The sequence below is a fragment of the Acipenser ruthenus genome, chromosome 32, assembly GCF_902713425.1.
Source record: "Acipenser ruthenus chromosome 32, fAciRut3.2 maternal haplotype, whole genome shotgun sequence".
In the NCBI taxonomy this organism is placed as follows: Eukaryota; Metazoa; Chordata; class Actinopteri; order Acipenseriformes; family Acipenseridae; genus Acipenser; species Acipenser ruthenus.
This window is the reverse complement of record NC_081220.1, coordinates 11,642,500-11,666,389: the sequence shown is the minus strand read 5'-3', so window position 1 is coordinate 11,666,389 and position 23,890 is coordinate 11,642,500. Positions and strand designations below refer to the sequence as shown.

The 23,890-nt window shown below is 43.2% G+C and overlaps 1 protein-coding gene across 1 annotated transcript; it reads left to right on the top strand.

Annotated features, from left to right (window-relative positions):
• The first annotated feature begins 6,102 nt into the window (after positions 1-6,102).
• Positions 6,103-22,124, top strand: LOC131703269 (protein mab-21-like 3). The gene is made up of 4 exons (XM_059006375.1): positions 6,103-6,778; positions 8,222-8,447; positions 10,904-11,051; positions 20,496-22,124. Exons 1-4 carry the CDS (start codon positions 6,244-6,246, stop codon positions 20,856-20,858), a joined length of 1,272 nt encoding a protein of 423 aa, XP_058862358.1. The 5' UTR covers positions 6,103-6,243; the 3' UTR covers positions 20,859-22,124.
• Positions 22,125-23,890: the final 1,766 nt, after the last annotated feature.

Below are 23,890 nucleotides of genomic sequence, written 5' to 3'. Positions count from 1 at the left end.
CAGCGGAGCCACTGGAGTCCACGTCCTGTCACATACTCGTTATTCCAATGCAGCGGAGCCACTGGAGTCCACGTCCTGTCACATACTCGTTATTCCAATGCAGCGGAGCCACTGGAGTCCACGTCCTGTCACATACTCGTTATTCCAATGCAGCGGAGCCACTGGAGTCCATGTCCTGTCACATACTCGTTATTCCAATGCAGCGGAGCCACTGGAGTCCACGTCCTGTCACATACTCATTATTCCAATGCAGAGGATCCACTGGAGCATTAAACGCTTTGGCTCCCTCCTATCTAAATTATATTTTGAGTTCATATAATACCTAGACCAGTGGTTCTCAACCAGTGGAAAAATTCGACTGACTTTTCTTTTAAGTTCGGGTGTTTGGTTTCCAGGTGACGAATCATTTTTGAAGGTTTCATAGCTTTGTTGCTCAGAATCACACCACACACAACACACTGAGGTTCTGTGCATTCTTCATCCCTGCTTGGAATAAACCCAGACTTTATGTAAGCACCATTGTATTTTCTGTTGAAGGCCGAGCATTTCCTCATCTTTCCCTTCTTCCCTTTCATTGCATTCTCATCACATTCCTCATCACATTCCTCATCACATTCCTCATTGCATTTTCATCACATTCCTCATTGTATTCTCATCACATTTCTCATCACATCCCTCATCACATTCCTCATTGTATTCTCATCACATTCCTCATCACATTCCTCATCACATTCCTCACTGTATTCTCATCACATTCCTCATCACATTCCTCCTCACATTCCTCATTGTATTCTCATCACATTCCTCATCACATTCCTCATCACATTCCTCACTGCATTCTCATCACATTCCTCATCACATTCCTCATCACATTCCTCACTGCATTCTCATCACATTCCTCATTGCATTCTCATCACATTCCTCATCACATTCCTCACTGTATTCTCATCACATTCCTCATCACATTCATCATCATATTCCTCACTGTATTCTCATCACATTCCTCATCACATTCCTCCTCACATTCCTCATTGTATTCTCATCACATTCCTCCTCACATTCCTCCTCACATTCCTCATTGTATTCTCTTCACATTCCCCATCACATTCCTCACTGCATTCTCATCACATTCCTCATCACATTCCTCACTGCATTCTCATCACATTCCTCACTGCATTCTCATCACATTCCTCATCACATTCCTCATCACATTCCTCACTGCATTCTCATCACATTCCTCATCACATTCCTCATCACATTCCTCACTGTATTCTCATCACATTCCTCATCACATTCCTCACTGCATTCTCATCACATTCCTCACTGCATTCTCATCACATTCCTCATCACATTCCTCATCACATTCCTCACTGCATTCTCATCACATTCCTCATTGCATTCTCATCACATTCCTCATCACATTCCTCACTGTATTCTCATCACATTCCTCATCACATTCATCATCACATTCCTCACTGTATTCTCATCACATTCCTCATCACATTCCTCCTCACATTCCTCATTGTATTCTCATCACATTCCTCCTCACATTCCTCCTCACATTCCTCATTGTATTCTCTTCACATTCCCCATCACATTCCTCACTGCATTCTCATCACATTCCTCATCACATTCCTCACTGCATTCTCATCACATTCCTCACTGCATTCTCATCACATTCCTCATCACATTCCTCATCACATTCCTCACTGCATTCTCATCACATTCCTCATCACATTCCTCATCACATTCCTCACTGTATTCTCATCACATTCCTCATCACATTCCTCCTCACATTCCTCATTGTATTCTCATCACATTCCTCATCACATTCCTCCTCACATTCCTCATTGTATTCTCATCACATTCCTCATCACATTCCTCATCACATTCCTCACTGCATTCTCATCACATTCCTCATCACATTCCTCCTCACATTCCTCATTGTATTCTCTTCACATTCCCCATCACATTCCTCACTGCATTCTCATCACATTCCTCATCACATTCCTCATCACATTCCTCACTGCATTCTCATCACATTCCTCATTGCATTCTCATCACATTCCTCATCACATTCCTCACTGTATTCTCATCACATTCCTCATCACATTCCTCCTCACATTCCTCATTGTATTCTCATCACATTCCCCATCACATTCCTCACCATATTCCTCATATAATTCCTCATCACATTCCTCATCTCATTTCTCATCATATTCCTCATCACATTCCTTATTACATTCCTTATTGCATTCTCATCACATTCCTCATCACATTCCTCATCTCAATTATCTTTCCCTGAACTTTTTCCTAATTCTGAAAAACCGATGCAAAGGCACTTGCTTTGACATATCTGATCAAATAAAAACAATTCTGTCCCTTGCCGCTCTCTACTACAGTACTGTTGTCAATTTCTGTTGAAAGCTTGCGCTCCAACATTATGTTAAATAGAATACCCGGAGTGGAGCTAATGGAGTGGAATGGAAGTTTACTATGAGCGGCCAGTGACTTTGTGAAATTCCACTCACACTTATTAAATATAAATATTCTGTGTCAGTTTTTTTTTTCTTAATATATATTTTTTTTACCTAAAAAAACAAAAAACTTTTATTTTTATAATGAAATTTTACACGGACTGGCAAAGAGGCTGCCATGGACCGCGCCGGCCCACTGACCAGTCATTGAGAACCATTGGTCTAGGTATACAGTGCCTTGCGAAAGTATTCGGCCCCCTTGAACTTTGCGACCTTTTGCCACATTTCAGGCTTCAAACATAAAGATATGAAACTGTAATTTTTTGTGAAGAATCAACAACAAGTGGGACACAATCATGAAGTGGAACGAAATTTATTGGATATTTCAAACTTTTTTAACAAATAAAAAACTGAAAAATTGGGCGTGCAAAATTATTCAGCCCCTTTACTTTCAGTGCAGCAAACTCTCTCCAGAAGTTCAGTGAGGATCTCTGAATGATCCAATGTTGACCTAAATGACTAATGATGATAAATAGAATCCACCTGTGTGTAATCAAGTCTCCGTATAAATGCACCTGCACTGTTATAGTCTCAGAGGTCCGTTTAAAGCGCAGAGAGCATCATGAAGAACAAGGAACACACCAGGCAGGTCCGAGATACTGTTGTGGAGAAGTTTAAAGCCGGATTTGGATACAAAAATATTTCCCAAGCTTTAAACATCCCAAGGAGCACTGTGCAAGCGATAATATTGAAATGGAAGGAGTATCAGACCACTGCAAATCTACCAAGACCTGGCCGTCCCTCTAAACTTTCAGCTCATACAAGGAGAAGACTGATCAGAGATGCAGCCAAGAGGCCCATGATCACTCTGGATGAACTGCAGAGATCTACAGCTGAGGTGGGAGACTCTGTCCATAGGACAACAATCAGTCGTATACTGCACAAATCTGGCCTTTATGGAAGAGTGGCAAGAAGAAAGCCATTTTTTAAAGATATCCATAAAAAGTGTCGTTTACAGTTTGCCACAAGCCACCTGGGAGACACACCAAACATGTGGAAGAAGGTGCTCTGGTCAGATGAAACCAAAATCGAACTTTTTGGCAACAATGCAAAACGTTATGTTTGGCGTAAAAGCAACACAGCTCATCACCCTGAACACACCATCCCCACTGTCAAACATGGTGGTGGCAGCATCATGGTTTGGGCCTGCTTTTCTTCAGCAGGGACAGGGAAGATGGTTAAAATTGATGGGAAGATGGATGGAGCCAAATACAGGACCATTCTGGAAGAAAATCTGATGGAGTCTGCAAAAGACCTGAGACTGGGACGGAGATTTGTCTTCCAACAAGACAATGATCCAAAACATAAAGCAAAATCTACAATGGAATGGTTCACAAATAAACATATCCAGGTGTTAGAATGGCCAAGTCAAAGTCCAGACCTGAATCCAATCGAGAATCTGTGGAAAGAACTGAAAACTGCTGTTCACAAATGCTCTCTATCCAACCTCACTGAGCTCGAGCTGTTTTGCAAGGAGGAATGGGCAAAAATTTCAGTCTCTCGATGTGCAAAACTGATAGAGACATACCCCAAGCGACTTACAGCTGTAATCGCAGCAAAAGGTGGCGCTACAAAGTATTAACTTAAGGGGGCTGAATAATTTTGCACGCCCAATTTTTCAGTTTTTTATTTGTTAAAAAAGTTTGAAATATCCAATAAATTTTGTTCCACTTCATGATTGTGTCCCACTTGTTGTTGATTCTTCACAAAAAATTACAGTTTCATATCTTTATGTTTGAAGCCTGAAATGTGGCAAAAGGTCGCAAAGTTCAAGGGGGCCGAATACTTTCGCAAGGCACTGTATATGGGAATCTAGGTAATGTGGTCATGTCTTCTACTTCCTGTTCAAACCCTGGCAGCAGCGTTTTGCACAAGCTGCAGTCGGGATAACACAGATCTGGGAATACCAGAGAAAAGAGCATTGCAATAATCTAATCTGGATGTTATGAAAGCATGCATCACTCTCTCTGTATCTTCCATGGAAAGAAAGCGACTTAGCTTAGCAATATTTCTCAAATGAAAAATGGATACTTCCGTTAATTTTTCTAATATGAGGTATGAACATAGGCGGCACGTATAAGAGGCTTCGGGAGCCTAAGCCTTTTATACATACGCCGCTCTGCTTTTTAAACAGGTCAATAAGCAGAGACCACAGGCAGGGCTCACGCCTCACACCATCTCTGGCTGTCAGCACCCAGCGTCAGGCAGTCTAGCGGCAGAAAATCAATGCAGCTGCGCTGTTTCTAAAAAAAAAAAATATGTATTCATGTCCAGAATATCCTGACTCCTGAATTCCTCGGATTTTATGTTTCCAATCTCGGGATTTCTGTATCAGAAAAAGGTCCGGAAATCCGGGACTGGATTCCCTAATTATTATCCATAGATTTCCTTTGTTTACAGATAAAAAGATGATGCAGCAAGCTGTTTTTCTTTTAAATTTCATTAATTCTTTAAGAAGTTATATTAAAACGCAACTCAAACTAAACATGCAGTAATTATTAACATTGACCACAAGAGGGAGCCTGTTGTCCATAATGTAGTAGCAGTGACTTATTCTCAATTTGATTTCATCCCCAGCAGTTATTAAAAGCTTTACTGACATACTGATATAAACATTGCTGCATCTTATAATATCAAATAAACACATTAAATACAAATAAAATAACTTTTCCATTGATGTGTATTTCACTTGAGGGGCTTGAAGGATATATTAGGTGGCATATTATGCCTTTAGCTTTTGAACGCAGCTGAAAATGCCTTAAACATCACAGACTGCAGTTCCTAACATTGCCCACAACAGTGAGGAACTACCAGCATCAAAGTGTAAGGACCTAATTTATCACACAGCGGTACTGTGTTAACACGCAGTGAGGCTCTGTACCGTGTGCTACTGTGTACACCTGCTGCATTCACCAAGCAGTGAAGAGCAACCTGACCCATGGTGAACAATGCGAAGGAAAAGTACTGCATGCAAGTCATTTCAATATAATTCATGATGTTAATGGATGGGAAATGTATGCACATTACATCAGAAATACCGCAAGGGAGGGATTTGATATTCAAGACATTATTCACTGAAGGTGCTAAAATGTTTGAGTCCTCGGCACGTGTTCAAATACCGTGTTTGTAAAGCAGGCGGTATGAACTATCACAACATTCAATAAATAGGGCAGCCCACTGTGTATATATATTTTAAATGTAGCGACTTTTATTCTAGCGTTTTTCACCTACAAATGTGTTTTTTGCATGATGTGCTTTTGCACTGCACTCTGTAGCTTTAACAATTAATGTTTGTTTTGTGAAACTATTTGCTGTAATATGTCATATTTGAAATGATGTACTGCAGCAGCTTTGAATTGTACTTCACCAGTCAGTAAATATATTAACTGCACTTGTTGATTCTTAGCGTCACTGTGTGCTGTGTAAACGTAATCGACCTACCTAATGTTAAAAACACTACCTCTGCAATCATGCCTGTAATCACTTTACAACGGCTCTTATCTGTAATATGATACTCTGTAATATGATATTTTGTACTGTGATATTTTGTAACAATTGTAAGTCAAAGCTGAATTATTGGGTAGAGTTTTAACCACAGCCATAAAGACACAAAAGGGGAGGGGTTTCAAGTTATAATCAGGAAATGTTTCAAAAGTGACCTTTACTCTAACAAGGTCTGCTAACAAAGCAGATATCCACGACTAAAATGGGTCTAGAAGAATTTCAAAGCTTCCCGAATTTTTGTGAGCACTTGAAAGACCTCAAAAGTCTAACATTGAAGGAACGTTTGCTGCAAGTTTTCTTGGAGGAAGATGTGATGATTGCAAAAGACGAAATGCAGAGAAACTTGGACTGGGTGAAAGAGGATGTGAACGACATACTGCTCAAGCTAAAGGAGTCACAGGAGCAGGAAAAGATAAAGGAACTGGAGATAATGGCGGAACGGCTGAGGTTGGAGGAGTCAGACATGCTTTCCTTAAATAGAGAGAAGAAAGATATACGATTCTCCTCTGGCTTTCTGATTTCACAGAACTACATGAGGACCCCAACAGTGGACAACCCCAATGAGTTAGACTGTTTGGTTCCTATAATAATTGCAGAGAACGTGGAACACTTCTACACAGAGGGCACGGTTTTTCTGTCCTCGCAGTCTGATACCGTCGCATTCTCTTTCATTGTTCTGAATCCAAGAGAAGTTCATAAAGTTTTTGAAGAACACGTGCTGTCAGCTACGTCAAAGAGTTCAGTACAGTGTGAATGGAGGGGGTTCAGTACAGTGTGAATGGAGGTGGTTCAGTACAGTGTGAATGGAGGGGGTTCAGTACAGTGTGAATGGAGGGGGTTCAGTACAGTGTGAATGGAGGGGGTTCAGTACAGTGTGAATGGAGGGGGTTCAGTACAGTGTGAATGGAGGGGGTTCAGTACAGTGTGAATGGAGGGGGTTCAGTACAGTGTGAATGGAGGGGGTTCAGTACAGTGTGAATGGAGGGGGTTCAGTACAGTGTGAATGGAGGGGGTTCAGTACATTTAACTTACCATTCAAACTGTGATTTTAGCAATTGTAAATGTCCATGAAAACAACATAGTGCTTGTTTTTAATGTATTTCAATGCTTTCGTGAAGCCTGCTTAGTCATTCAGTCTCCTTTGGCTTGAATAAATAATGCTTTGCTTTGCTAAAACTAAAATGTTCCTAGTACAATTGTCCGTACTTGCTTTGAAATCTGCCTCACCTCTGTGTGGATACATTTGTCAGTACAGTAATGTTGCCTTCTCCATGACCAGCAGGCTTATTGTGGAGCGCTTTATCAAAATCAGCAGCAGCTGCAACTCTGTGTTGGATACACCGATTGTACTGCTCTGGTGTCTTCCATCTCCTTTACAATTTCTTTTACCTGGCTCTTTTTTAATATCAATGATAATTTCCCAATACCATATTCCCATTTCTGAGGATGATGCCGCTGTCAAGTGTTAAATATTTTCAATGTGTTCTTTCAGTAGTGTGTGCGTTTCCGGTTCGGGTGTAGGGTTGAGCGGTCAGTCGTGAATGTGATGCTCTGACTTCCTACTGTAGATGTTGTTGATCTGGGTGGATATGGGTTCACGGGTCCTTTTAAACATTTCAAACTTTATTAAAATGTTAATGGTGAAGGAATTTAACAAATAAAGTGCACGTGAAAACTATACAGGCTCAGGTTTAGAGAAAGAAAAACTATGAAGTTTAGTATAAAACATTACGTTATCTTTGTTGTCTCCCGCATTGTGTATCAAAGCATTGTATGTTTTTAACTTATTGCTGACTCTGTATCACACACCGACAGTTCCAAACTTGCTATCTCCGACAGTTTTAACCCGGCACTTATCCTGATGGTTTTTTTTCGCACTTTTCTGAGGGTTTCCAACAGTCGGAATGGGTGTAATTGACATAAAAGATGTCGGAAACACGGTTGTGTATTTAAATAAAAACCTGTATGTAAATGGCGCTGATGACTTAAAAAATGCTTTTAAGTCATCAGGAGTTCTGAAAACAGCAGATCCCGAGGAACAAGGCAATACTTCAGCAAGAACCATAAAAAGGAAGGGGGGTGTAAAAAGCCAATTTACCTTGGCATTTGAAGCGTGCAGTTGTGGAAACATGATATCTTCATCAAGAAACTAGATTTTCTTTTTTTCTTCTTTTTTTCAGGACCCATTGATGTGTATCGCTCGAAACCAAATTCTCCTTCAGTATCTGTGACTCTTAAGAGAAGAACTGAAAAGCTTCATGTTGACCTGGTTCCTGTCCTTCAGATTCCTTTCAGTGAATACAAACACATTGACTGGCCAAGAGCAAAGACACGCTGGCCATCACAGGAGCTGATTGCAAAAAGCAAAGAGACTGGAATTGATCTGGTCGCTAAGGAAGTCTGGAGGTAGGGTTAAGTAGGGTTTCAACCAGGGGTACTTCTAAGAGTCATAGGGGTACACAGGAGGACTCAGAAACACAACAGTAAAAATGAAAGTAAAATAAATGAATGATCTTGAATTGATTTTTAACTGTATTGTATATTATCTTTAAATCACTCTGCATTAGTGTTTCATTTTGTTTAGCAGCTGGCAGTTTACAGTGTGACTGTAGTTTCAAAGTGATCATCCTGTACATATGCATGGTCTGTATTGAGCCTGTTCTGATTAGGTGAATTGCTGAATTGTTTTCAGTGTTTGAGAGATTAAATACACATTATCCTGTGTATCGTTTCTACATGTGCAAAAGAAAAATGAAGGAAGGAAACACAAGAGCCTGCAGAAAGTGTAAAGCAACAGAAAGTTATAGAGCCCCTTTGGATCAGTTATGTTGGCATTAATAAAAAGTTTATCATCATTAGTTTTTATAGTTTTATTTTGAGGTTAATGTTTTTGGTCTTGTAAACATTTTAAATGGCAAGCATAATTATGCTGAGTTGGGAAGTAAATGGTAATGTGATAAGCATTTACTGTGCAGACTATTTTGGATTATTTATTATATAATTGCAGAGTAGAAAGTTAATGGGTGTGTTTCTGAAGAGATTCCCAAATACTGACTTTTGATTTTGTGCATCCAAAGACTTAATTCAATTTAATAATTACTGTTTGGTATTCTGTCCTAAACCAGCTGTTTGTCATTCCCAAACTGTTGTGACAAATTATGTATTAAAGAAACAGAAACAAATATTGAATTTGTTAATCAGATTACTCTGCCTTTTATTGTAAATGTGGTACCATTGAGCAGAGTGCACATGTTCAAAGGGAACTTGAGCTGAAACCATCAGACAGAAGGGGTTCAGTTTAAAAATCAGACAGAAGGGGTTCAGTTTAAAAATCAGACAGAAGGGGTTCAGTTTAAAAATCAGACAGAAGGGGTTCAGTTTAAAAATCAGACAGAAGGGGTTCAGTTTAAAAATCAGACAGAAGGGGTTCAGTTTAAAAATCAGACAGAAGGGGTTCAGTTTAAAAATCAGACAGAAGAGGTTCAGTTTAAAAATCAGACAGACAGGGTTCAGTTTAAAAATCAGACAGAAGGGGTTCAGTTAAAAAATCAGACAGAAGGGGTTCAGTTTAAAAATCAGACAGAAGGGGTTCAGTTAAAAAATCAGACAGACAGGGTTCAGTTTAAAAATCAGACAGAAGGGGTTCAGTTAAAAAATCAGACAGACAGGGTTCAGTTTAACAATCAGACAGACAGGGTTCAGTTAAAAAATCAGACAGAAGGGGTTCAGTTTAAAAATCAGACAGAAGGGGTTCAGTTTAAAAATCAGACAGAAGAGGTTCAGTTTAAAAATCAGACAGACAGGGTTCAGTTTAACAATCAGACAGACAGGGTTCAGTTTAACAATCAGACAGACAGGGTTCAGTTTAAAAATCAGACAGACAGGGCTCAGTTTAAAAATCAGACAGACAGGGTTCAGTTTAAAAATCAGACAGAAGGGGTTCAGTTTAAAAATCAGACAGAAGGGGTTCAGTTTAAAAATCAGACAGAAGGGGTTCAGTTTTAAAAACATTTTTTAAGAATGCAGAATGACTAGGTCTGGGCTTTTATCACCTCATTTCCCCCACTCATTAAATGTCTTGGTATCCCTGATTAGATAATTGACTCCTCTGTAAATATACACCGTTTTGATAATCATGACTGTGTGGGATAATTGTTCTTCATTTTACCCTGACGGTGACTGCAAAGACAAAATACAATGTGGTGTCATTTCATTTATTGAGAATATCCGGTCCTGGTGATAGAGAAGGGTGTCACACTCATCCAACTGCCCTGAAACTTGGAAGTATTGTGAGCTTAACCCATTAAGTACATACATTTCTTTGAACAAATCTGAACACAAGCAGCCTACTGGCCTTTAGCAGCAAAATGCTACCTTTCTAAAAGTTCTCAGTCAGTTAGAAGTGTAAAATGACAGACATTTTATAACATATACTCCCAGTGTCCTATTTTGAGGACAGTCAAGTTAGACACCCCGTAATCAGAGCAGGAACATTTCATGCTGGCTATGAAGCTCAATTATTTTATATTGAGGCATCATAAAAGCATCTGAAGGGATATATTTGCAGAATTAACACTTCCATTTAGACTTAACTTTTGCAGTTAACAAAACTATAGCAAAATAGTTAAAGAGAAAGAGCCAGTTAAAATGCTCTAAAAAAATGACAAAGTCGCCTGTCCTCAAATGAGGAAAATGTTACTTAATGGGTTAGGTTATTGAAAGCATCATATTCTGGGGACATAGGGGTCTGTCTGTCTGTCTGTCATGCTCACACTTTTGCATTAATCTGGATAATTGCTAATCAAAGTGTGATCAAACATGGCTAAATCCCCTCATTTTTAAATACTGCTTCTGTTTTGCAGGCCTACATTCTCTCGTATTGAAAACATTCTTCTGGAAGATATTGACAGGGATGGAGGACGACGGAAGGATGCTTTGCAGATTTTACTGCGAGTTTTGCAGGAGCGATGGCAGGATTTCTACAAAACACTCAGCTCTTACCATTTGAAGGTAAACTATAATAATAATAATAATAATAATAATAATAATAATAATAATAATAATCTTTATTTTATAAAGCACCTAAATGCACGTATCTCAAAACACTGTACAAACACACACAGAAAAACACAGAGAACCATATATACATACAGCATATTAAGAATATACATAATATAAAAATAAATTACACTAATCAAAAACCAAATCATGATAAAAATGCCTGAACGTAAAAATGTGTCTTTAACTGTTTTTTTAAAGCATCAATGGTCTTAGCATCCCTGATAGATTGAGGAAGGTCATTCCAAAAAGCCCTATTGCCCATGGAGCGAAGCTTAGTTTTGGGTATTGCCAATAAACCTGAGGATGAAGAACGTAGATTACATACGGGTGTGTAACCTGTGAGCAATTCAGCAATGTAACCTGGAGCTAAACCCTTCAGGGCGTTATAGGTTAACAACAGTATTTTAAAATCAATCCTGCTTTCAACCGGCAACCAGTGCAGAGAAGCAAGAACTAGTATAATATGGACACCCAGTTTAGTGCCAGTTAAAATGTGAGCAGCGGAGTTCTGAATATATTGTAGCCTGCTGACAGCAGCCTTGGAGACACCTGCAAACAACATGTTGCAATAATCGAGCTGGGAAGAAACAAAGGCATGAACTAGCCTCTCTGCATCAGGCACAGACAGCATAGGGCGCTGACAGGCAATGTTACGAAGGTGAAAAAAGGACACCTTGGTGACATTGCGGATATACGACTCAATAGTAAGGCTAGGGTCAAAGACCACACCAAAATTCCTAACTGCAGAGCTAGATTTAACTTCAAGCCCATCGATCACTATGGTAAAAGAGTCAAAAGTATTTATAAATCTGCGGTTGTCATCTTTTGACACACAAAGCCACTGAACAGCACTCCTATACCTTGTAGTTGAAAAACTTTACACCTTGTAAACTCAGTGAATGCAATGTACACAGAAGCACTTCCTGTATAGCTTGCGTTCTTCATTAGCAGTGCTTGATTCTGAGGAGAGCACAAAATCCAGCCCAGCGTTCAATAGCAGAGCGCTCTCTCGTGGCGCCCCGTAACATAAGCTAGCACTATTGAACATCTGTTAGGACCGAGCAGTTTCACAATAGCAGCAAGAAATCACTGTGTATTAGAACATTGCTTTAAGTGAGTTTTGCAATTAAAAAAATGTAATTACTACTACAGTAGCTACTGAAACTTGTTTTGGTTTAACATCTTGATGTGCGAGTCAGATTTGTCAAGTTATAAATAGTCCATGTTTTCTTTTCTAATACAATCGTCACTTTAAAAAAAATGCCATAATCACTTTTAAAAAGTTAAAATGACAACCAAAATATCACTTATCACACATGTGTTTGTCATACAAATCCATATTGAAAAAAATCAGTTTGAAGCCACTGCACTGATAATACAGGTCGGACATTTTGAACATCCAGTGAGGGAGCTCTGAGCTCAACTAGCTGCTGTTACGAAGCTCTCTCGGCGTGCAGCTCATTCAATAGAGAGAGCCACGTAACACTCCAGCGAGGCAGCTCTGAGCTCAACTCGCTGCTGTTACGAAGCTCTCTCGGCGTGCAGCTCGTTCAATAGAGAGAGCCACGTAACGCTCCAGCGAGGCAGCTCTGAGCTCAACTCGCTGCTGTTACGAAGCTCTCTCGGCGTGCAGCTCGTTCAATAGAGAGAGCCACGTAACGCTCCAGCGAGGCAGCTCTGAGCTCAACTCGCTGCTGTTACGAAGCGCTCTCAGCGTGCAGCTCATTCAATAGAGAGAGCCACGTAACGCTCCAGCGAGGCAGCTCTGAGCTCAACTCGCTGCTGTTACGAAGCTCTCTCGGCGTGCAGCTCGTTCAATAGAGAGAGCCACGTAACGCTCCAGCAAGGCAGCTCTGAGCTCAACTCGCTGCTGTTACGAAGCTCTCTCGGCGTGCAGCTCGTTCAATAGAGAGAGCCACGTAACGCTCCAGCGAGGCAGCTCTGAGCTCAACTCGCTGCTGTTACGAAGCTCTCTCGGCGTGCAGCTCGTTCAATAGAGAGAGCCACGTAACGCTCCAGCGAGGCAGCTCTGAGCTCAACTCGCTGCTGTTACGAAGCTCTCTCAGCGTGCAGCTCGTTCAATAGAGAGAGCCACGTAACGCTCCAGCGAGGCAGCTCTGAGCTCAACTCGCTGCAGTTACGAAGCGCTCTCAGTGTGCAGCTCGTTCAAGAGAGAGAGCAACGTAACGCTCCAGCGAGGCAGCTCTGAGCTCAACTCGCTGCTGTTACGAAGTGCTCTCAGCGTGCAGCTCGTTCAATAGAGAGAGCCACGTAACGCTCCAGCGAGGCAGCTCTGAGCTCGACTCGCTGCTGTTACGAAGCGCTCTCAGTGTGCAGCTCGTTCAATAGAGAGAGCCACATAACGCTCCAGCGAGGCAGCTCTGAGCTCAACTCGCTGCTGTTACGAAGCACTCTCAGTGTGCAGCTCATTCAATAGAGAGAGCCACGTAACGCTCCAGCAAGGCAGCTCTGAGCTCACCTCCCTGCTGTTACGAAGCGCTCTCAGCGTGCAGCTCGTTCAATAGAGAGAGCCACGTAACGCTCCAGCGAGGCAGCTCTGAGCTCAACTCGCTGCTGTTACGAAGCGCTCTCAGCGTGCAGCACATTCAATAGAGAGAGCCACGTAACGCTCCAGCGAGGCAGCTCTGAGCTCAACTCGCTGCTGTTACGAAGCTCTCTCAGCGTGCAGCTCGTTCAATAGAGAGAGCCACGTAACGCTCCAGCGAGGCAGCTCTGAGCTCAACTCGCTGCAGTTACGAAGCGCTCTTAGTGTGCAGCTCGTTCAATAGAGAGAGCCACGTAACGCTCCAGCGAGGCAGCTCTGAGCTCAACTTGCTGCTGTTACGAAGCGCTCTCAGTGTGCAGCTCATTCAATAGAGAGAGCCACGGAACGCTCCAGCAAGGCAGCTCTGAGCTCAACTCCCTGCTGTTACGAAGCGCTCTCAGTGTGCAGCTCGTTCAATAGAGAGTGCAACATAACGCTCCAGCGAGGCACCTCTGAGCTCAACTCGCTGCGGTTACGAAGCGCTCTCAGCGTGCAGCTCGTTCAATAGAGAGAGCCACGTAACGCTCCAGCGAGGCAGCTCTGAGCTCAACTCGCTGCTGTTACGAAGCGCTCTCAGTGTGCAGCTCATTCAATAGAGAGAGCCACGTAACGCTCCAGCAAGGCAGCTCTGAGCTCACCTCCCTGCTGTTACGAAGCGCTCTCAGCGTGCAGCTCGTTCAATAGAGAGAGCCACGTAACGCTCCAGCGAGGCAGCTCTGAGCTCAACTTGCTGCTGTTACGAAGCGCTCTCAGTGTGCAGCTCGTTCAATAGAGAGAGCCACGTAACTCTCTGGAGCGCTCTGCCTATTGAACACACTCCAGGTACTATGATAATTCACTCCCCTTTTGGACTATTTGTTCATTTTCCCAATTGAAGTGCTTCTTGCGTGTCTCTCTGATTCCAGACCCAGAGGGCTTCCTGTGTGTCTCTGATTCCAGACATAGAGGGCTTCCTGTGTTTCTCTGATTCCAGACCCAGGGGGCTTCCTGTGTGTCTCTGATTCCAGACCCAGGGGGCTTCCTGTGTGTATCTGATTCCAGACCCAGAGGGCTTCCTGTGTGTCTCTGATTCCAGACCCAGAGGGCTTTCTGTGTGTCTCTGATTCCAGACCCAGGGGGCTTCCTGTGTGTGTCTGATTCCAGACCCAGGGGGCTTCCTGTGTGTCTCTCTGATTCCAGACCCAGAGGGCTTTCTGTGTGTCTCTGATTCCAGACCCAGGGGGCTTCCTGTGTTTCTCTCTGATTCCAGACCCAGAGGGCTTCCTGTGTGTCTCTGATTCCAGACCCAGGGGGCTTCCTGTGTTTCTCTGATTCCAGACCCAGAGGGCTTCCTGTGTGTCTCTGATTCCAGACATAGAGGGCTTCCTGTGTGTCTCTGATTCCAGACCCAGGGGGCTTCCTGTGTGTCTCTGATTCCAGACCCAGAGGGCTTTCTGTGTGTCTCTGATTCCAGACCCAGGGGGCTTCCTGTGTTTCTCTGATTCCAGACCCAGAGGGCTTCCTGTGTGTCTCTGATTCCAGACCCAGGGGGCTTCCTGTGTTTCTCTGATTCCAGACCCAGAGGGCTTCCTGTGTGTCTCTTTTTCCAGACCCAGGGGGCTTCCTGTGTGTCTCTGATTCCAGACCCAGGGGGCTTCCTGTGTGTTTCTCTGATTCCAGACCCAGAGGGCTTCCTGTGTGTATCTGATTCCAGACCCAGGGGGCTTCCTGTGTTTCTCTGATTCCAGACCCAGGGGGCTTCCTGTGTGTCTCTGATTCCAGACCCAGGGGGCTTCCTGTGTGTTTCTCTGATTCCAGACCCAGAGGGCTTCCTGAAGTGTCTCTCTGACTCCAGTTCGGCAGGGCGGCTGTTAGACATGATCGACACCAAGTGATGAGCGATTAATCAAAAATACGGTTAATTTCTTATTATTAAATTAAACAGCGAAACTGACTTCGAACGATTAATAAACTGCACAATTTATAATTATTATTATACTATAAAACTTTACTTCTTCATGGTCACTCATCATAAAAGTTACTTCCGCATCCCAGCCACTTTGGATTCCAGTGGTTCACGTCAGGCAGCCACTGAAGCTGCTCTCACTCTGGGATCTTTAGTCAAGGGAACCTCGAGACCCACCCTCCTGTAAAGCTCCCATAATGCATACAAAACAGCGTCACAAACATAAACATACACTACGCCAACTGACACTACACCAACCAGCACCTGCTTCAAGATTCTGCCATCAACTCTCATGGCCAGTCATAGACCAGCTGGCACAATCATGCCACATCCAGCAGCATCCAACTGATGTTCACCTAACCACTCTGTCTCAGCCTTCAGAGCAACCCCTCCTACCAGCGCAGCCATGCAGAGCGCAGCTTCCAAAATCTTCATGCACATCAGGCTCCAGCTAGCCTCAGCATTCACGTCAGGCTCCAGCTAGCTTCAGCATTCACGTCACGCTCCCAGCTAGCCTCAGCATTCATGTCAGGCTCCAGCTAGCCTCAGTATTCACGTCAGGCTCCCAGCTAGCCTCAGCATTCACGTCAGGCTCATAGCTAGCCTCAGCATTCACATCAGGCTCCAGCTAGCCTCAGCATTCACGTAAGGCTCCAGCTAGTCTCAGCATTCACGTCAGGCTCCCAGCTAGCCTCAGCAGTCATGTCAGGCTCCCAGCCAGCCTCAGCATCCACTCCTGACTCACTCTACCAAAGTCGGTGGCTCCGCCCCACCTACGAAGAGGTCCTTCTCCAGCACAGCCTCATAGTCCTTAGCTGCTAAGCATCTCTGCCTCACCTTTCAATCCTGCTCCTTCCACCTGCCCAGCCACACAGCTCGCAGCTGCACTCCATCTGCAGCACTCTGCTCAACCTCAACCTGCTGTTGAAGCAGCATTGTCCAGCAACTCAGCCGCACATCCCACAGCAGTTATCGATGGAAGCTCTGCCTAATCAACTCAATCCATCAGGAGAGCCGCAGCCTCAGCTGACCTCACCATCCTCCACCACGACATCTCCAGACACCAGATTGGATGCAAGGAAGGACGTAAAAATGTGGACAACTCTACTGCAGCACTGGAATGGGCTATCTGTGTTCCACGAGGATTGCATAGCTGCAGATCTCACTCGGCTTGCTCTTTGCCCCTGAAATAGCAATTCTATCACCGGAACAGAAATCCACTACATTTTTTGGAATTGTACCCAATATTTGCTGCTGCTTTCATCTAGGGCATTTCATGGTCTAGAAAATCATTTCTGTTCTATAGCGACAATTCAGCCACAGTCCAAATAATCAATAAAGGGATCGGTACCAGTCATCATAAAATTACTGTGAAGGCTCATCTGTCGCAAACAAACAAACAATTTCTTAATTTAAGCCAGGCATGAGCCTGGTTCCTCTAATAATGTTGCCGATGTTCTCCCGTTGACAGATCTCCAAATTCTCTCCTCCTTCTCACCCTCCGGATCAAGCAACATCAGCTCTCCGTTCACTCTTCAAAGCACTGGCCGTTCCCCTGTCGGAATAAAAAAAACTATAGGGCCAGTTACTACTATAGAATTCCTTGGGATCTCATTTCATTACCCTTCTACATTCCTCAAAAACTGATCAGCTTTATCAAAGACGGTTCATCCAAATATCAAAAATCAATTCTCCAATATGTCCCTATTCCTCCATGCTCAGTTGTCTTCAGTTCTGGTCACCTCGTGACAAAAAGGATATTGAAATATAGAAAGAGTGCAAAGAAGAGCAACCAGAATTATCCCGGGTTTAAAAGGCATGTCGTATGCAGACAGGCTAAAATAATTGAATCTATTCAGTCTTGAACAAAGAAGACTACACGGCGATCTGATTCAAACATTCAAAATCCCAAAAGGTATAGACAATGTCGACCCAGGGGACCTGAAAAAAGAAATAAGGACCTGAAAAAAGAAACAAGGACCAGGGGTCACAAATGGAGATTAGATAAAGGGGCATTCAGAACAGAAAATAGGAGGCACTTTTTTACACAGAGAATTGTGAGGGTCTGGAAACAACTCCCCAGCAATGTTATTGAAGCTGACACCCTGGGATCCTTCAAGATGCTACTTGATGAGATTCTGGGATCAATAAGCTACTAACAACCAAACGAGCAAGATGGGCTGAATGGCCTCCTCTCGTTTGTAAACTTTCTTATGTTCTTATGTTCTCAAATACATTTCCTGTAAGAGCCCTTTCCTTCCGGCAGACCCTCTATTTATCGATTCTTCCTGAACAATCATAATGAGACTTTGGTTAACTAGTTATCTAGCCTCCCTCATATCTTGATGCTCTAGACAAGTGGCCCGCTGCAGCGGCAGCCCCTCCTGTCCCCAGCACTTCAAGCATTTTCCAGCCAGCAGAGGCTGAGGATCCTCAGTACAATCTATCCTCCGCTTCCGTAGCTGCTCGGCCCACAACAGCCATCAGACGCTACTCTGTATCACCCCAACTAAGACATTAAATCAGTGAGGGTCTCCAGATTCCATCATCTCATGCCAGCCGCAGCCCCTCACCCACTACAACCTCCTGTGTTCTACCAATTAATCATGGATTAAATGCATCTCTTTCTAGACTGCTACAATCAGCACAGAATTATGTGTCTGCAGCCCTGTCTCCTGCTACCAATTCATCATATCGTACTGCATGGAATGTGTACTCTCGATTCTGTGCTCAACAGCAGATAATCCCAGTGCAGTTCAACCACACCGGGATCCTGACATTCATTGTTCACCTCCGAGACAAGTACCATCTTTCTCCTTCAACCATTCGTTCCTATCAGTCCAGAATACAACACCACTACTGTCTTCAGTGCATCCCGTGACACACCCTCCTCTCCTTGCCTACTGTCCGTCTGACATTCCAAGGAATGGAGAAATTCCTCACTCCTGTATCTCCCAACAGGTTGCCCATCACAATGGACATACTTTTCAAAGTGGTCTCCATCCTTCGTCGAGGATGCTTCAATCCCTCAGAAGATATAGTAATGGAAGTTATCTGCATAACAGCATTCTTCAGATTCCTAAGATGCGATGAATTCACGGTATCACCCCTTCCCGTCATCAGGAGTTTGAGCTAGAGACCTCTACTGCATCTCCTAGCACTCAAGAACCCCAATCAATGGGACCGTCTGTTCTCTAACTGCAAAAACCATCATCACAAGAAACTGGTTCTCCTCTTATCTGTCCTCTCTTATCGCTAAAGCAGGCTTTCCACAGCAATTCTTCACTCCACACTCCTTCAAAATTGAAGATGCATCTTCAGCTGCAAGAGCAGGCCTTAACCAACATACTATAAAATCTCTAGGTCGCTGGACATCGTCAGCAGTCGAATCATATATTCAAACAGTTCCCTCAGACGTTGTTGCTGCCCAACAATCCCTTGTTAGCTTGCCTGGATTGGGGGCACCATCTCTGCAGGGTCCACCAGAGGTTTCCACCTAAAGAAATTAAAAATAATGTTTTATCCTCTCCACTGCGCAGATGGCTTTCCTTTAGGATGTCTAAAGTTATTCTGCTATGTCTTGTTTGTGTTTCATCCTAGAATGTCGTCAGGGTGCAGTCTTCTTTCCCCTCACAGGTTCGGGCTCTCTAGCGGGGGGCCGGGGGGCCATCTTTTGGGGGGGGATAGTGATAACACTTCCTCTAGCCTTCTGTGGCATCCAGGCTTTCTAGCCAGCGAGACCCCCGGCCATAAATAATTCTGTCATGTTGCAGCTCATGCTCTATAATGCTTTTATTCAATCTACCATTTCCTGTCTTTCCAGTCTTATTTATATAATTGTATACTAACCATATATATTTCCTATTCAGGGTACCCCTGAAGCTGATGCCAACCTAAACGTTGGGGTCTCTCTATCTCTATTCTTTTCCTTTTCAAGGGCACAATCGTGAGTCCATTCTGCCCGCCAAGACGGGTCATCTATCCTCTTCCCCCTATGGGTTTGCATCCGCATCCAAGTCTCCGTCGCGGCTCTGCAGTGAGTAGGAGACTAACATTTTTTGTTTTCCAGGTCTCAGGGGTCATCAGACCAGCCTTCAGTCTGCAAGGTTCCCAATCGCGGGACTTGCTTTCCTATCATTTTTCCCCCTTCAAAGTAAATGGCGCTCTTCAAGCTGCTATAAATCATTTCCCCTCACGACTCAGCAGTGCACCGTGAATTAGAAATAAAAAATAATAACACACTTAAACACTTTTTGTGAATTTTTTGCTCTGAGTATGATGTTGTTAGAATAATGCTGTGCTGTTTATGCTACCATGGATTATTGTTTTGTTATTGATTGTTATTTATTGATGCTGTGTGTACATTGTTGTATATTTCCTTTGGACTGAGCTACGGTGTAAGATGAAGACATATTTCCATTTTATGCTCTATTTAATGGACAATAAAGCTTTTTTGAATTTTTGAATTTGAATAATTGATAATTGTAATCAGGATTATTTTCAAATATCGAATCAGTAATTGAATCGACATGTAAACGTGATAATCGCTCATCACTATCGATTACCTTTATCATAATGTGTGTTTATATATATACACAGAACTTTTAGGAATGTAATGGGCTGTATACCATTGTTTCTTAACGAGATGATCTCTGCTTAAGATTTGGTTAGTACTGCCCTCCCTCTACATTAACAAAATAGGCTACTGTATTTTACAAAGAATTTGTTGATTGACAACAAGAATACTAAAGCAAAAAATAAAATTAAAAAAAAACTACATTAAAAGACTTCTCGCTGCCCGTATTAAATTCTATTGTAATTGAAATGTATTTTGTTACACCACTTAAATGAAGTTTCAATGAAGGCTCAAAATATCAATCACTTCCTTTTCTTTTTGATTCAGACAGTCCTATTCTGGGCTTGTGAAAAACATCCTGAATTTACCAAGTGGGAAACGTTGGAGAAATCTTTGAACGTGCTTCTGGATGAATTAATTCGCCGGCTGGAGTCCAGGGCTGTACCGCACTACTTCCTGTCTGAAGTGAATCTGCTCAGGAGTACAGAACAGCTATCAGAGCTCCTGCTCCAGGTGACAGAGCTGAGAAGAGACCCTGTCACTTATTTGGAAATACAAAATGTGTTTGAATACAGTCCTCTAGATATCGGCAAGTATTGGTACTCAGTTATGAATTCCCAAATCCGACTTTATTCCCGGCAAATTAAATTTGGAGGTCACGTTTTTGTCTCCAGTGGACTTTTTGAATAGCTCATTATTCCATTTATATGTTTTCGTTATTTTTTTGTCATGGAACGTTTTTCATTGTGACGTTTTGCAATGCAAATACAATCTGTTGCTAAGATCACTGTGTATCATTTTAAACAAATGCTTATTTCACACATACTGAACAGCACTGTTAAAAGGTTTGGAAACATCAAGTGATTTATAGCAATACAGGGTGGAGATCGCATTGCCCATATTTCCTCATTCAGACCCCTTACTAAACACCCTGCTATCTCTGAATAGATAATCCTCTCCTCTTTAACAATATGCTAATATTTTAATGAGTAAGACCTCTCACAAGTAGACTGGTCCCCTGAAATGTTCTCCTTGTTCTAGGAAAGCAGCACAGCTGGGGGTGGGGAGTTTTGCTGCAGGATAACTTCACTCAGACTACCTTCTCATTAAATATCTTGGCATCCCTGAATAGAAAACCATCTCCTCTAAAAATATACTAAATATTTTAATGAGCAGTCTGTCCCACAAGTGCCGTGATCCCCAAATACGATCCTCTTACTAGTAGTGCGGACCGACTGGGCTTATCATTGCGTCTTGGTTTCTGGCTACGGACTGCCAAGGCATGACCAGTCTTGACAGTCACCACTCAGGAACAAAAGCTTGGAGGGGCGGGAGGGAGGTGGAAAATCAAACAGACAGAAGGAGTGCTTGACCCAGGTCTTCAATAGGGAGGGTCATCGGTATATTGCTTGGTTAATTAAGGAGAAGCCCTTGCACCTGCCCCCTGAACAACACCGGTTACAAAACAATGCTGGTCTCATTACTGGACTGCTGTGCTGTATGATAAAATGTATGTTTCATCGGGGCAGGTATTTTCATAAAGACTGGGATACTGCTGTCCTAGAAAAAAGGAGAGCATTTCAGGGGACAATTCTACATGTGAGGTGTGTTTCTCATTAAAATATTTAGCATATGTTTACAGAGGAGACAATGATCTATTTAAAGATACCAAGATATTTAGTAATTAAGGCATCTGAGTGAGGAAAATAGGCAATATGACCATCCCCACAGTCCTGCTCTAAATCATGTGTTGTTTCCACACTTCTGAACTGCATTTCTGTGTATACGTAGAACCCTATCGTTTGTTTTTCCTTTTCTCATTTTTTCATGTGATGACAATATTACTATGAACTCGAATACTCTGTGGAGCTGGTGGGGGTTATGGGATGGTGTTGTTTGTTTGGTGTTTAATAAAAATAGAACTTAAATAAATAAACTTTTATTTGTAAAAATTTGGTTAAATGTAGTCTCTACTTTGTTGCAAGAGTAATACTTTTGTATTAAAATACTTTCCGCCAGTGTGACTTAAAGCAACGGCTATGAGTTTAGGAACAAGCAAAAGCTTTATCGTTAATTTGCTAATTTCAGTGTCAAAATTGTAGTGGTCTGGTGTGCATAGATAGGGATACACACATGACCAAAGTCAGAGATACACACGCCCAGTGTGAGGGATACACACACCCAGAGTCAGTGATACACACACCCAGAGTCAGGGATACACACACCCAGAGTCAGGGATACACAGGCCCAGAGTCAGGGATTCACACACCCAGAGTCACGGATTCACACACCCAGAGTCAGGGATACACACGCCCAGAGTCAAGGATTCACGCCCAGAGTCAGGGATTCACGCCCAGAGTCAGTGATACACACGCCCAGAGTCAGGGATACACACACCCAGAGTCAGGGATGCACACACCCAGAGTCAGGGATTCACACACCCAGAGTGAGGGATTCACGCCCAGAGTGAGGGATTCACGTCCAGAGTCAGGGATTCACGTCCAGAGTCAGGGATTCACGTCCAGAGTCAGGGATTCACGCCCAGAGTCAGGGATTCACGCCCAGAGTCAGGGATACACACGCCCAGAGGCAGTGATTCACACCCAGAGTCAGGGATTCACATCTAGAGTCAGGGATACACACATCCAGAGTCAGGGATACACACACCCAGATTGAGGGATACACACACCCAGAGTCAGTGATACACGCACCCAGAGTCAGGGATACACACACCCAGAGTCAGTGATACATGCACCCAGAGTCAGGGATACACACACCCAGAGGCAGGGATTCACACCCAGAGTCAGGGATTCACATCTAGAGTCGGATACACACACCCAGAGTGAGGGATACACACACCCAGAGTCAGGGATTCACGTCCAGAGTCAGGGATACACACACCCAGAGTGAGGGATACACACACCCAGAGTCAGAGATACACACACCCAGAGTTAGGGATTCACGCCCAGAGTCAGGGATTCACACCCAGAGTCAGGGATTCACACCCAGAGTCAGGGATTCACGCCCAGAGTCAGGGATACACACACCCAGAGTCAGGGATACACACACCCAGAGTCAGGGATACACACACCCAGAGTCAGGGATACACAGACCCAGATGCTGAACATGCAACGACTGTCTGGGTTAAATGCTGAGCGTGCTCTGGGGACTTGCTTTAACAAACACTATCTTTACACTTTAAGTGAACATAGCTAAAATAATTTACTGTAATAGATAAACCTGGTGTCATTTTCAGAGAGCGATACGTGGGGTAGAGGGTGGGTATTCACTGCTGAAATGACTGGAGAGACCAGAAGGCTGATGTTGACAACACCACACAGGCATGCAGGATTTTATAAACAGTGCTAGGTGGCCACCACTAGGGTACCAGCAATGGTAGCCCTGGCTGTCAGAATAAACACAGCGTTTAAACAGTGGCAAAACAAAACACTTTACAAAAGAACTACAAACAAAAAGTGCCGTGAGTACGGTGTGCGCTACTCCCCTAGACAGGAGGTCCCGCTGATACACCTCTCTACTATACTGGATGATCTACAGTCCCTGAAACTAATCCCTGTTCCTAAACAACAGTCGTTAGCAGCTTTGGCTTCCTCACTGATTAACACACTCCGACCCTGGATATACACACGGTCTTCAGGAGTTGACTCAAAGCTCCAGTCCTGGCACACACAGTGACCAGTGGAATTTCATTTCTAAATGTC